Source organism: Pongo abelii, chromosome 10 (genome assembly GCF_028885655.2).
Source record: "Pongo abelii isolate AG06213 chromosome 10, NHGRI_mPonAbe1-v2.0_pri, whole genome shotgun sequence".
Taxonomy (NCBI): Eukaryota; Metazoa; Chordata; class Mammalia; order Primates; family Hominidae; genus Pongo; species Pongo abelii.
In genome coordinates this window covers 1,854,631-1,869,680 of record NC_071995.2, presented here as the reverse complement: position 1 = coordinate 1,869,680, position 15,050 = coordinate 1,854,631, and the positions used below count along the sequence as shown (strand labels likewise).

At 54.1% G+C, this 15,050-nt stretch overlaps 1 protein-coding gene across 2 annotated transcripts in view; it reads left to right on the top strand.

Moving 5' to 3' along the window:
• The window catches only part of CACNA2D4 (calcium voltage-gated channel auxiliary subunit alpha2delta 4), a 140,181-nt gene that overhangs the window by 104,382 nt on the left and 20,749 nt on the right, over window positions 1-15,050 (top strand). Inside the window, exons 30-32 of one of the 2 annotated variants that reach the window (XM_054527860.2) lie at window positions 8,747-8,808; window positions 9,864-9,908; window positions 10,108-10,170. In XM_054527860.2, the coding sequence (XP_054383835.1) occupies window positions 8,747-8,808; window positions 9,864-9,908; window positions 10,108-10,170 (170 nt within the window). Of the gene's footprint in view, window positions 1-8,746; window positions 8,809-9,863; window positions 9,909-10,107; window positions 10,171-15,050 lie in introns of those variants that run through there. The other variant, XR_008512291.2, reaches the window with a different exon arrangement.

Genomic DNA, 15,050 nt, shown 5'->3' with positions numbered 1-15,050 from the left:
GAGTTTCTTGGGGCTGTCTGTGCAGAGCCAGGCACAACGACAGCACAAGGCTCTTGGCTGCTTCTCCCATGCTGCAGGGACCGGTTTCTATGCCACCCGGGACTGTCATCTGGCACCAGCGCTGCCCTCCTCCCCACTTCCCAGCAGAATCCACAGCTCTTGTCCCCAGCACTGTGGGCTCAGAGTTCCCAGTGTTGTGCACCTTTGGGATGCTCAGGTGCCTGAGCCCGAGCAGCTTCTTCGGCCCCAGCAATTGCCCGCAGGTAGGAAGCAACTGCAGCTATTCCTGCAGGGCAGAGATGGCCGGTCCCCACTTCCCAAGCCCCGACCACCCCCTGTCCCCACCAACCCTCCATTCCTTCCTACCAGTCACTCGGCACTCACCCGTCTTTACTCTGACCGCAAACGCCTTCAATCCGGTGGCTCTCAACCCTCCAGTAAGACCCTCCCGGGATTCCTAGAGGAATCCAGACACCACCGGCAGGCAGAGCGCAGTGGGCACTGGTGCCAGTCTCCACTCAGCGGGAGCAGCGGCTGGCACGCAGCACACAGCACCAGGAGGCGGACTGCTTGCGGCAGACAGGGGACGGGGCTGCTGGGTCAGTCACCAACTGAGAAGGAAAGAGAGGGATGGAGGGAGAGAGAGAGGAGAGAGGGAAGAAAGGGGCGAGGGAGGAGAGAGCGCGCGTGTGCGCGAGCAGCGAGCCAGAGCGGAGCGGGGAGTGACAGCTGGGGTGCATCTGTGATGACAACGGCAGCAGCACACACAGGCGCACACCAGAGGCGCCACGGCCGCGAGGGCAGCGCTCACCCTGGCCAAGCTCACATTTCAGTGGAAAAAGGCGCCTGTGGATGAATCGCTGCCGACCCCAGGGAGGAGGAAAGCGGTTTCACCGCCACCTCCATCTTCCATCCTGCGCCTCCAGGCTCTCCCTCACCCCCCGCGGCTGCACCTGTCTTCTGTGCCTCTCTCCTCTCTTCCCCTCCATCTGGGGAAAGAGGGACAGGCGCAGACACAGAGCAAGCGGCTGACTTTTGTTCCGATGGAGGCCCCCCTGGGAAGCTGGGCTTTCTCCTGTTTTAGAGACATGCAAGGCAGAGTCTCCCATCCTGCCCGAGAGAAGGAAAAACTGAACCCTTCTCTCAGTCATACAAAAGAAGGGTGCACAGGGATGTCCATGTGACAGATGGCCCTACAGGAAAGGGCCCTGAGCCCCCACAAAGCCAGAGATCACATGGTCATGCAGAGGTCACTGAGCCTCGGGGTCTGACCACCCGACGCCAGGACTACTTAGGGAAGCAGAATGCCAGAGTTGGCAGGCGGGGAGTTTGGGCACGGGGCAGCCTGCAGCAGCAGCTTGCAGACCGTTCTCAGCGCCAGGGATGAGCTTGGCTTCTCAGGGCTCCTTGCTCTTATCTGTGATGGGTCAGGCATGCGAAGGGAAGAGACTGCCATTCAAGAACTTGGAGGCCTCTTTCTTAACCAATCAGGACAAAGCAAGTCAGAAAACTTGATATCCTAAGAGATGGGAAGTGGCTGCAAGTGAGTCGGGGACCAAGCTAGAGGGGAGCCAGGGCCCCACCAGCCTGGAGCACGAACCCTAAATCCCCCTTCCTTTGCGTCCACTGCCCGTAGACAGATGAAGCACCGTGCTAGCGATATATCACCATGTCCTATATCCCTCTTCCATTTTGCCTGCTTTGCTGGGGGGATTCACAGCCAGGACTGGGGTGGGGGTAGAAGAACCCCCTGGACTCAGGATGCCCCTAGAAGGATGCTCCTGCACACTCCCTTCTGTCCGTTCTGCCAGGTCCCCGGGCAGCACAAGGCTGGAGCTGCAGTGTCTTTTACCTCTGGGGAATCCCGCCTCTGACCTCTCATGCTGGTGCCTCCGACACATCCCACTTTCAAGCAAAAGAGGCTCCCATGTCCCCATAAACACACTTCCTGCTTCTCCATCTCCATGAAAGCGTGTCCTTCCCTGGGCCTGAAATGATCTCCAGCCTATAGGTGGCTTCCCCCTTCCTTAAACGCCCCCCGCAAGGTGACGTTTCCCCGGAAAACCACAGGACCGGCCCCGCTCCTCCTCCGATCTCTGGCATTCTCTTTGGGCCACCCTCATGTTGTGCAGGAGCTTTCTGTGGTCTGCTTCATCTCCTTTCCTACACAGAGCTGTTCAAGCAGAGGGACCAGCCTCACCTGTTCCGTGTCCTTCAGGCCCCAGTGCCTTCGTGTCAATGGAGTGAGGAATGGAGGAGATGAAAGAGCTCAAGACTGGGCATCAGGGGACCCAGACTCCAGACTCTGTTGCTCAGTGACTAGTTAGCTAGTGAGTTCACTCAGCAGTCCTGGGCCTTGCTGGCTGGGATTCCTGCCCTGCAGAATTAGGAGATGGGTTGAGATCTCTGGTCTCCCTTCTGGCACTGGCCTTCTGTGACCTAAGTATTCGCTGTGCACCTGCTGGGTCCTCAGCTTGTGTTACAAAAGATGATCCCTCTCATGCCCCACAGTCCCCATCCCGTACAACACGCAGTCTCCCAGTTAGGTTCTCAAGACAGAGGGGGAGGAAAGAGAAGCAGATAAAGGGCTAGGAGGGCAAAGCTGGAGCTTCTGACTCCTGGGACCACAGCACTCAACAGTGTGCAAACTCATATGTTCATGTGCATGCTATGTGTGTGCATGTGTGTGTACGTGTGTGTGCATGTGCATGGTGCACATGTGTATATGCATGTGTGTGCAAGCGTGTGTGTATGCCTGTGTGTCCGTGTGTGCATGCATGGGTATGTGTGTGCAAGAGTGTGTGCATGTATGTGTGCGTCCGTGTGTGCATGTATGTGTGCGTCCATGTGTGTGCAAGTGTGTGTGCATGTGTGTGTGTGCAAGTGTGTGTCCGTGTGTGTCCATGTGTGTATGCATGGGTATGTGTGCAAATGTGTGTGCATGTATGTGTGTCCGTGTGTGTCCATGTATGTGTGCGTGCAAGTGTGTGTGCAAGTGTGTGCGTGTGTGTGTGCAAGTGTGCATGTGTGTGTGCAAGTGTGTGCGCATGTATGTGGGTCCTGTGTGCATGTATGTGTGTGCAAGTGTGTGCATGTATGTGTGTGTCCGTGTGTGTGCAAGTGTGTGTGCATGTATGTGTCCGTGTGTGTGCAAGTGTGTGCATGTATGTGCGCATCCATGTGTGTGCATGTATGTTTGTGCAAGTGTGTGTGCATGTATATGTGCGTCCGTGTGTGCATGTATGTGTGTGTGCAAGTGTGTGCAAGTATGTGCATGTATGTGTGTGCAAGTGTGTGCATGTGTGTGTGCATGTGTGTGTGCAAGTGTGTGTGCATGTATGTGTGTGCAAGTGTGCATGTGTGTGTCCATGTGTGCATGTGTGTGCAAGTGTGTGCATGTATGTGTGTCCATGTGCATGTATGTGTGTGCGAGTGTGTGTGTATGCCTGTGTCCGTGTGTGCATGCATGGGTATGTGTGTGCAAGTGTGTGTGCATGTATGTGTGTGTCCGTGTGTGCATGTATGTGTGTGCATGTGTGTGCATGTATGTGTGTGTCCATGTGTGCATGCATGGGTATGTGTGTGCAAGTGTGTGTGTATGTATGTGTGTGTCCATGTGTGCATGCATGGGTATGTGTGTGTCCGTGTGTGCATGTATGTGTGTGTCCATGTGTGCATGCATGGGTATGTGTGTGTCCATGTGTGTGCATGTATGTGTGTGTGCATGCGCAGCTCTTTGGTTTTGCCTTCTGTGATGACACAGCAGCACCGAGGTGACAGTCTGTGTGCACAGCAAAGACGTACATCTTGATAAGCTGCCTGCCGGCTTGGCCTTATTGAGGCTCTTTGTTACATTGTCTGCCAGCGGAGCTGAGCTGCGATCTTACAGGAAAGCTGCTTTGGAGGAAGGCACGAGATCAATGTGGAGATGCAGGGCAGAGAGGGAAGGCAAGGGACAGCCCGGAGAGGCAGGACAGGAGGGAGGGAAGGGATCCAGGTCAACTGGGGCAGGAGGCCCGCTGGGGCAGGAAGCGGTCTGAGATTTGTCGTCCTCTTTCAGGTCATGACAGGCCCTCCTGGGGACCAAGGTCAGGGTCTAAAACAGGGGCCCACCATGCACAGGCATCAGGGAAGGTTTCCTGATAACTCCCAGGAAAGCAACAGGAAAAGCCGACTGCCTTGCATTCCCTCAGGCCCTTTGCCTGAATTTCTCTTCAGCGAAAGGTGTGAGCTTGCCTGCAAACATAATATCATAAGGTGTTTTCTCCTGCACACAGCTGGCTAGCAAGAGATGATGGGAGGAAGGGCAGTCCTCCCCGCAAGTAGCCACTCACCGAATGAGCAGAGCAGGGATCCTGGGGACTCGGTTCCCTGGGTGTCTGGAGTGGAAAAGCACAACTTGGGTTGTGGGACTGCAGTTGACAGAAGGATTCAATATGATGCAAGCCAGAGGGTGCAAGCGGTTGGGCACGGCAGAACACCGTTGACTCACTGGTAAATGCATTTCTGTGCCTCACCGCCTTTACTCCCAATACTGTGTCTTATCTTCAACATCTTATAGTTCTTGCCATAAGGAAGTTCTTCTTCGTGTCTCACTTAAATCCCCATTTCTTAGTGGATTGCCTCCAAAGTCTTCAAGGGACCCAGAGCACAGCTCAACCTCCAGGATCTTAAGTTCAGGGACAGTGAGAGGGCACAGCAAAATGGAGAGGAAGGAGGTCAGCAAGGTCCCCTGAAGCTTGGAGGGAAGGGACAGTGAGACCTGGCAGAATTCTGCTTCCCTGTCAAGTGGCTGGCTCGGCTCGAGTTGAATTTGCTTACGTAGCTCAAGAAAAATTTATGGAGCCACACTGTGATAGGTACGATTCTAGGTGCTGGGGATCAAGACTCAATCCCCTGCCTGCTATTAGCCCCAGACACACAATAAATGAGAAATCAAATAGATGAACAAATCATGTCACTTAGAAAATTAAAAAAGTAATGAGATAGAGAGTGAAAGGTGAGGGAGGTCCCCCTGGCCGGCTTTATCTCGGGAGGCCGGGGACAGCCAGTCTAGGAGATGATGTTGGGCTGAGACCTGACGATGGGAAGGAGCCAGCCATGTAAAGTTCTAGGGGAAGAGCATTCCAGGAGGAGAGAACAGCTGGTACAAATGCCTTGGGGTGAGAATGAGCTTAACATGTTTGAGACGTGAAGTGTTTCTGGTTGAAATCAGAGAAATCAGCAGAGCCAGTTCCCGTGGCCATCTTACAAGTTTAGATTTTAAGATCAATGGGGACCAGGCATGATGACTCATGCCTGTAGTCCCAGCACTTTGGGAGGCTGAGGCGGGTAGATCACTTGAGGTCAAGAGTTTGAGACCAGCCTGGCTAACATGGTAAAACCCCATCTCCACTAGAAATACAAAAATTAGCCATGCACGGTGTCACACGCACCTGTAATCCTAGCTACCAGGGAGGCTGAGGCAGGAGAATCACTTGAACCCGGGAGGTGGAGGTTGCAATGAGCTGAGATCGTGCCACTGCACTCCAGCCTGGGTGACAGAGTGAGACTCTGTCTCAAAAACACAAAACAAACAAAAAAGAGCAATGGGACGACATTAGAGGATTTTAAGCCAGGGAGTGGTGTGATTTGATCTTCAGAAAGATCCACTCTACGTGGAGAATGGATCAGAGAGAGGCAGGATGGAAAGCGGGGGCCAGTTTGGGGGTGCTTGCATTAATCCAAGTGAGAGCAATGTTGGCTTGGCCAAGCATGGTAACCGTGGAGATGGAGGGAAGCAGACAGATTTACAAAGTTTTGGAACTGAGGTGTGGAGACCTTGGATAGGAGGAGGGAAAGTGATAGCAATCAGATAGAAAATGTGTCCTGAAATGGAGAAGTCTCAAGGAGGGTCAGGTCTGGGGAAGAACATGCCAAGTTCAAAGTGAGAGGTGAAGCCAGCTGGACTTCTTGGGTCGAGTGGGGACTTGGAGAACTTTTTTGTCTTACAAGAGGATGGTAAAACGCACTCATTAGGGCTCTGTGACCCAAGGGCAGACAACATGCCAATAGGCGGTTGCAATGCCCTAAATTTCGCAAAGGACACCCGGGGCAAGACACACAGCTTGCCTTGGAGGAGCTTGGAATGGAACCAAGTGGGGGAAAATCTGCTCTGTGCCCTGCTCCCCCCATTTCTGCCCAAGGAGCCTCAAAACCTACACCCCCACCCTCTCCAGACTCCCCATGTTAGAGTCATAGAATTTCTTCCAGCTCAGAAATCTCATGATTCTATGCGACTTGACACTGAGCCATCAAATGGAAAGGCAGAGTCTCATTCTAGGAATAATGTGAGGCCTCTTTGACCACTGGAGGCCAAGGACAGGATGAAGGAAGCTTTCTTCAATCCCGAAGAGCTGGTCATTCTGAGCACTAGCGTGATTCACTCTGATGATCCTCTTTCATTTAGCCTTTTCCTACAGGTGAAAGAAATCTGTCTAAAATGAATATCTAGGGTGGTCTTATAAGGGAAAAGAAGGAGGAGAGACTGAGGGGTCCCCGCAACCTTAGAGGGGCACATGAGCAGGAGGAGGAGCACGGCCATGCTAAGCCCTGAGCACACCTCACCTGCTGCTGTGCACTGTGTCTGCAGCTCTCATCTTTGTCATGAGCCAGCAAATGGGTCTACCCCTCCCCTTCCAGCCCACTCCTTTCAGCTACCTGGACCTCAAAGCAACAAAGACACCCCCAAAGCACTCAAATGTTCCCATATCATAGGACACGTTCAAGAAGGCCAGCCAGCCAGAGTACCACCCCAGGATTGCCATGAGACTCCAAGGAAGGGGAGGGGCCTCTCAAAGCCTCAGTTTCTTCATCGGCAAACTCAGATTAGCTCTAGAACAACACTGTCCAAAACCGTGGCCACCAACCATACGTGGCTATTTAAATTTAAGTTAATTAAAATTAAATTTTTTTTAAATTCAGGTCCTCAGGCGTGCTAGCCACACTCCGAGTTCTCAGTAGCCACATGTGGCTATTGGCTACTGTTTAGGACAGCACAGATGTAGGTCATCTTCATCATCTTAGAAGGTTCAATTGGTGAGGCTTTAGGACAGGGGTTCCCTAAATATAGTGCCTGGACTAGCAGCATCGGCAACCCCTGGGAACACTTCAGAAACTCTCAGGCCCACCCTGGACCCCCTGAAGGAGAAACTCTGGGGGTGGGGTTCTAACAAACCCCAGGCGATTCTGATGCACGCTGAAGTTTAAAAACCAAGGCTCTAGTCTAGAGTAACAGCCTCACACATTATCCCACTTGAGCCTCAACAATCTTATGCAACTTCTGCCCTTCTAGGGGAAGTGGAACCGTGACTCATCTTGCAGCTGAGGAGACAAAATGCAAAGATCACAACCCTGGAAAATGCAGGGCTGGACCTCTGGCCTTTGACCCTTCCCTGCTCTCATTTTTCCCATCAAATTTCTCTAAGATCATTCCAGATTGAAAAAACAAAAACACAATCCTGTATCTCTGTGCCATACTGGAACTCCCACCAACTGGGTACTCGAGAAGTGAGAATGACTGTGATGGACACAGCGTGATGGTTAAGAAGCCACATCCGTTGACGTTCCACAGATGAGGAGACCGGAGCCTGAGTAGACAGCGGCTTGCCTGTGCCTGCCACTCCTTCCCAACCACCAGGACTCAGTCCAGGTTCAGAGACGAGGCAGGTTCAGGGATAGACAGGCCCAGGCTGCAGTCCTGCTTCTGTGATTAACGAGCTGGTGACTTGGGCAAGCCATGTGACTCTGAAAAGCCTCCATTTCTTCAGCTTGGAAAGTCAGAATAATAATAGGACTGGCCTGCTGCGGGATTCAATACACTCATGCATGTGAGGTGCTGGACACGTTCTAAGCGCCCAGTGCAGTTTTGATATTATTATACCAGACACTAAGAAGCTGGCCTAGTTTTGAAATTCTTCTTCTTTTCAATATAACCTGCCGCTTCTTTCTATTCATTGGCCCCAAGTTTTCCTGGAGCTCTTTGTCCCAGATTTCTCTTGATATGTGAGCACCCGCTTGGGTTCTCCAAGCCTATTTGGGAACCAGAAAGGCAGGGGTGGCCCTTGTAAGCAGAGTCATCAAAAGAGAACTATTTGCCAGCTGGTGGTGCCTGTAGTTTCCTGGAACCCACCTGCAGCCCTGGGCAAATCCGAACCTGGCTTTGAGCTGGAAAAGAGCCTCCTTATAAAGCGGGGAAGATCCTGAGCAGACAGAGGGTGTTAAAGAAATGGTTACACCAGGTTAAGATCCAAGGAGCCCATGAGTTGCTAGGGCAACGGCCCTGAATTCCAGTCTCAGGTCGCCACTCTTGGTCACGTGATTTGGTCAAATGGGTGGGTCTCTCTGGCCTCTACATTCCCATCTATGGGAAAGGGGGGACTGAGCTGTCCCATCCACCAGCCTTGAGTTCCCAGAGATCTAGGATGAATCTGCCCTCATTGTTCTCTGGAATGGGAGCCTCATCACTGCTGGGCACTTTCTGGCGTTCTTCCAGTGGGGACGAGAGGGGCTGCCGTCTCTCTTCTTCCCCCACCCCTCCCACTCCCCAGGAACCTCAATTTGCTCTCTGCCCTCTGACGCAGTCCTCCCATCCGCTGCTGTCTCTCTCCTCAGTTCCTGCGGAAGCACCTCCTCTCTTTAACTTGACTCTATTTTTTTCTCTCCCCGTCTCTTCCCTGGCCTTGCGCTCGCTCTTCCTGCCCTGTAGCCGTGGGCGTCCAAATGAAGCTGGAATTCCTCCAGCGCAAATTCTGGGCGGCAACGCGGCAGGTAGGTGTGATGTCGGGCCAGGTCGGGGCTGGGGACTCACCACGCTCCCCTGGGTGTGAGACCCCCTCGCCCTCCCCTTGGATGCTCCGCTGCCTTGAGGCTCTCAGGATGCCCTCCCGGCCCCTCTGCTTCTCAGCCCCTCAGCTCCCCAGCCTGCAGGCCAGGCCTCAGCGCTGGTCCCCAGCCCCTCCCAGCCCAGTGCTGAGGGGCACGACCCAGAGTCACCCCTTCTCACCACCCCAAAGCCACTGGCACGCCTCCCCGCTGCAAAGGGAGAGCCACCTCGATCCACCGTCCAAGGTCCAGGGTCCAGGCCCTGATGGCTGGCAAGAGATGCCAGAGACAACAGCGGCTTCTGGCTGAGAACTCCCAGCTCTCCCTGGCCCGGTCCTGTCCGTTCTACTGGCTCCTTTCCCCTCTGCTTCCCCAGAGCCCTCAGGTCCCTCTGAGCTTCTGAGCTGCCCTCATCATCTCCCTCAAGCTCCCTCAGCCCCAATGTCCCGCAACGCCAAGCCCCTCCGGCCCCCATCACTCGCTGCTGCGGCCTGACTTTGGGCAGGTGCAGGGAGCCCGAGAGTGAATTGAGAGGGACGGAGGGCAGGGGGCTGCGGTCACCCACCGCCTCACCAGACAGTCAGTGCAGGAGCCCTGCAGAACCCACAAAGCCCCCTCCCCACACCAGCAACGAGGCCCGGGGACTGCAGAGCCTGCACCTCTAGAAGGGCTACCTGGGCCAATCCACCAGCCAGGCACCCACAGGCCACATACCACATGCATACCACACACACAGTGCTAACACACACCACACGCATGTGCCGTCCCCATACAGACACCCCACACACGGACACACACACGCACACACCTCACAGACGTGCTCTCCACATACGATACACACATCCCACACCCCACACACGTGCCCTCTGCATGCAGATACACACCCCATGCACACATGCACACACACTGCAAATGTACCACACACGCAGCTTTCCCACTAACACATGCCATTTCTACCACACATGCAGTGTCCCACATTCAGTCTCTCCTCTTTCTTCCAGTGCAGCACCGTGGACGGGCCGTGCACACAGAGCTGCGAGGACAGTGTAAGTTCTGCCCGTGTGAGGAAGGTGGAGGAGGGAGCCATGGCCCTCCGCCCGGTCCTCCTGGCAGGCCAGCTTCCCTCTCCCAAATGCTCTCCCCTGCAGTGAAGCTGCCACGCTGCCTTCCAGAGCTGGGGGACAGGCCAGAGGACCGGGCAGGGTGAGGGCCCTGGCATAACCTCTCCTCTGGGTTTCCTCTCAGGATCTGGACTGCTTCGTCATTGACAACAACGGGTTCATTCTGATCTCCAAGAGGTCCCAAGAGGTGAGTCACTGGGGATGTAGAACGAGGGGGAGAGGGCAGCAGGAGGACTGGAGACATCAGGCAGCCACTCCAGCCAAAGACAGCCCCATGGCCCCCAAGGGAACCCTGCTGGGGGCCAATTCAGGTGAAAGGTCTGAAGAACACGGTGTTCTTGACGCCAGAGTCAACAGAGCAAAAGGCAGAATTTGGAGCATTTTTCAACTCAGAGAGTCAGAGAAAATATTACTTCTTCATTTTATCTGTCACTAGCCTGGCCTCCTCCCGTGCCTGGTAGGAGCCACTCAGTAACCCCATCTCAGGGCCCTGCCTGGCCACACTGGCTCAGCCTCACTCGGGGCCTCCCCACAGGGATCCAAGCACACTCACTCATCAAATCACTCCCCAACCCCCGCCTGCCTTTCTACCATCGTGGGGCCCAGAAGACGCGGCTTCCCCACTTCATGTTCTTGTCCTGTCTGGACCTTATGGAAAATTATACTCTCGCCCACCACACCCGGCATTCGGTGTGTCAGAGAAGAAATGGGGGATGGGCGTGATGCTTTCTCGCCTGAATGCCTGGCTTGCACATCCTAATCTTCCCCCCGCCCCCGCTGGCTGTGGGTATCTTCCTGAACCCAGCGTGTGCTCAGAAAGGAAAAAGAGAAAGTACAATAATATTTTTATACTTGCTGGGCTCCAAAAGGGGCCTCAAAATGGATTATTTCTTTAGCCAGGAATCAAACTGAGAAAGAAGTCCATTCAAACCTGAAGCAAATCCAGATATATTCACCAGATGTATTTCCTTGAAGCAAGGCAGAAGCATCAGAACAGCCTCCTGCCTGAGCCTCGGGGAAAGAGGCATAGTATTTGGTTCTGTGTGAGCTTTGCTACTAATTAGAAACGTGATGTGGGCAAGCGGCTTCCATTAGCTGTGTCTCGCGGGGGGCTGGACTACACAGCGTCTGAGCCAGCCCCAGCTGAAGGCCCTAAGTGCCTGGGATGTGGAGGCTGATGCGGAGGTCGTGGCCAAGGCCGCCTCCACGCATCGTAGGGCTGTGGTCTGGCCTGAACGGGATGTGGCTTCGGATCCAAAGAAGTCGGAACAGGGCGGGAACGGGAGCAGGGGTGTCGGAAGGAGACTTGGGAAAGAAGGCAAGTGAGGACAAAGGGGCACTAGCGGGTCATGAAATCTAACTCCTTGGGGTAGCGTTTAAATGACCCACTTAATGAGCAGCAGGTCTCCGCCACCAGAGCAGAGAAGCCAAAGATGGTTTCGTTCTACTTCCTGTTGGTGGGACTAGGGAGGGGGCTTTGCAGGACACACAGCTAATTGTGCCTCACGGTCACCTGGGCGCCTGCCTCTGGTACCCACCCCCCTTCTCCCTTTCATGACCCCTTTCGGCCATTTCACTCCTCCTCAGACAGAGCGCTGGGCCTTTGTATTTTTCCATTGCTCTGGGAGAAAACCGGTGATGACGAGAGTTGAAACCAGTGGTTGGTGTGAGGCTCTGGGATCACCTGATGCCCCCTCATTCGTGCTCCAACCCCTCTCGCCCTGGGTGACTGAGACTGACCATGTCCCCAGGCCTCCCGTGGTGCTGGCTTTCAAGGGCCGGAGCATGGGCTAAGGCATCCTAGAGAGAGCTTGCATCCTGGACACTGGGATGGGAGGTGGCAGGACAGAGGGAGAGGATGGCCAAGCCTGAGAGCAAGCTCTAGAGCAGGGGTAGGCGAGCGTTTCCTAAAGGGGCAGATGCACATGTTGGTTTTGAGCTTCATGAGACTCAGCCCTGCTGTTGCAGCAAGAAAGCAGCCATGGGCTATCTGCAAGCAAATGCACGTGGCATTGCTCCAGTAAAACCTTTGAATACTGAAATGTGAATTTCATATAAATTTCATGTGTCATGAGATGTTATCCATCTTTTGACTTTTTTCCCCAACCACTTGAACATGGAAAAGCCAGTCTTAGATCAAGGGCTCACATGAATCAACAGTGAGCCAGGCTTGGCCTAGGGGCTGTAATTGCCAGCCCCTGCTCCAGAGGCAGCCGGACAACCGTGCGGGGAGCTGGCCCTGGAGGGAAATCACCCCAGCCTTGAGACGCTGGTGAGCACGTGGCATCTCGAGATAGGAACCCCTCGGGGGACCCTCTCATAACCCACTGGGCCACTTTGGTCCTATTCTGTCCGGACCACATTTTCTCACATGTCTTCACAGATTGTAAAATCACTGAGAACATGTTTGGATTAGATGTGGTAGCAATCAGTTACTCAGAGATTTGTATTTTATAATATATTTGTTTACTTAACTCATTCACCCCCATTTTCTTAATGATTCTATTACCTTTTTACCCCATGTGTAGTTTTATATGCCATCCAAATCCTCCATGAAATGAAGCAGGGCAGAAACGAACTGACCTTCTAGAGGCTCCTGCCAGGGCCCCCGCTCCCGCCGTGCGTGGCTCACCCTTGCTCCCCCAATGGTGAGGCCCCAGAAGGGAGGAGGGGCCCCCACATCATCTGCTGGGACCTTATTAGTCTCACTTTACACAAGAGGGGAAAATGAGGTCCCGCAAGGTTAGGGCATTAACCCCAAAACGCACAGCAACAGAAAAGCTAGAATTCAAACCTAGAAAGCCAACTGAAGAGCAGCAAAGAAGAGGGGAAGAAGACTCCAGAAAAGACCTCTTGGAAGGGGAACTGAGCTGGGAGAACACTGGTCTTGATGGGACCTCAGCATTTGCAGGGCACAATTCATGGCCCCAGCTAGGTTGGCCTTCTCTGGTGGGTGTGGAGGCTGCAAGTCCCGGCCCCCTGGGTGACACTCCTGGCCCTGAGCCCCACCCAGGTCACTGTGTCACCGCTTAAGGCAGAGTTCATTCACTTGCTGCGCTCGGCTGAGTCTCATGGAATTAGGACCAATGCCTCTAGGACCTGAAAGGCAAGGCCCAGGAATCCCAACCCTGTGTTAAGCTCTGGGCTAGTGTCAAGGCCCTGGGAGTCATGACACTGTGACAGGGCTCAGTTCCTCTTTCCTCACTCTGCAAGCTCTGACCATGCAGCCTGAACTGTGTCGGGTTATGGGAGGGCACCAGGCCAGGGACCCCGCCTGGCGTGGTGCCTGGCACACAGCACTCGATAACTGTGTGGAGAACTGAACTGGCCTGAGAGTGAGGGCTGGAGGTAGCAGGCGCTAGACTGAGAGATGAGTGGAAGACAGGGCGGTGGAGAGTCTGGGGCTAATGCCACTTGTTCAGCTGTCCGACCCTCTGTCCATCCATCTGTTTTTGCTGTTTTTAAAAAAAACTTATTCATTTAACAACTCTATAGCAGTTATCTATTGCTGCATAACAAATGATCGCAAAAAGAGTGGCTTACAACCAGAAGACTTAAAATCTGGCAGTTTCTGTGGGTAAGGAATCTGGGTGCGGCTGGCTCAGGGTCTTGCACAAGGCTACGGCATTCAAGGTCCCCAGGGCTGCTGTCATGTCCAGGCTTGACTGGAGAAGGATCTGCATCTGGTCACATGTTGGCAGCATGGAGTTCCTCCAGGGCTGTGAGGCAGAGGCCCCCTCTCCCACAGGGCAGCTCACAGCAAAGTTCACAGGGCAGCTCACAGCTCAAAGTTCCTTCATCAGACTGAGCAGACCAAGGTGGAAGTGACAGTCTTTTGAAACCTGATGTCAGAAGTGATACCCCATCACCTTTACCATATTCTGCTTCCTAGAAACAAGTTACTATGTCCAACCTATACTCAAGAGGAGGGGCTTACACAAGGGCAGGACTCCCAGGAGGCCGGGATCATTGTGAACCACTTTAGAGTCTGCCCACCACCAACTCCCACCAACCGACCCAAACCTGCTCCTCTTCCCCAAACACACAAGCGCCATCGAGGGCCACAGGGCTTGGCCTCGCCTAACTCATTCACTCCTCACTGCTCCTCCCTGCTTATCTCTAGGCCTCCAGTGTGGCTGAAGGACAGAAGCCCCAGCATCTGGGAGCTTGTTAGAGATGCAGATTTGCCAGGGTCCCACCCCAGACCTAGGGACTCAGGCACTCTGGGGTTGGGGTCCGGCAGTCGGCTCAAAGGGGCCCTTCCAGGTGACTGGGTGCATGGTGGGTTGAAAACCCTCCCCAGGCCTCATGGCTGCTGTGGTTCTGGATGCACTTTAGCTGGCTGCTGTCACTTTCCTGACTGGGCAAATGTGTCAGAAGCTTCCAGCGACTCCTTGTCCCTGCTAGGGTTCACCCAGGGACCCGGAGAGAGAAGCCTGTTGAGCTACAGATGCAAAGATTCTTCCCAGACAAAGTCCTTGCACGCCCTCCTCCATGTAGTCAGTGAGTGGGGAAACCACAAGGGCCTCATCTGCAGCCAGCCTGAGGGAGTGGCTGCTTGGCTCTTTCTTGGTGCCGGTGGTGTTCCAGGCCTGCTGATAGACATTTGGCCTCTGTTCCAGGCCAGGGCTCGTTCTTATAATAATAAGAGTTATGGATGACAAGATTGCAACCCTCGATGTGGGGCCTAGAAAGAGAAGCAGACAGCTGGGGACAGACAATGACAGCGGCTTTGTGGAGCTTTGTAATATTTATAGTGGATCTGTCACCCTGAATCTGGGGACTCCGATTCCTGTCATTTGCTTCTGGGCAGCACCCACCCATGGGAGCTTCAAAGTGGATCTTCAAGGGGCAGCAACTGCAGCCTAGAAAATCCGAGGCTCCGTCCCAGCACCTTTCCCTGAGGGACCTGGATCTCTCAGAGCACAGCACCCTGCTCCCTCCACACCCCAGCCCAGTGAGCCGGGACCGGGCAGGCCCTCAGAGCAGGGCGTCCCTTTCTGTCGTCAGGGGGCGTCAGGCATGCCTGTCTGGGCCTTGGCTCCTGTTTCTCTGAATCCCTCTCAC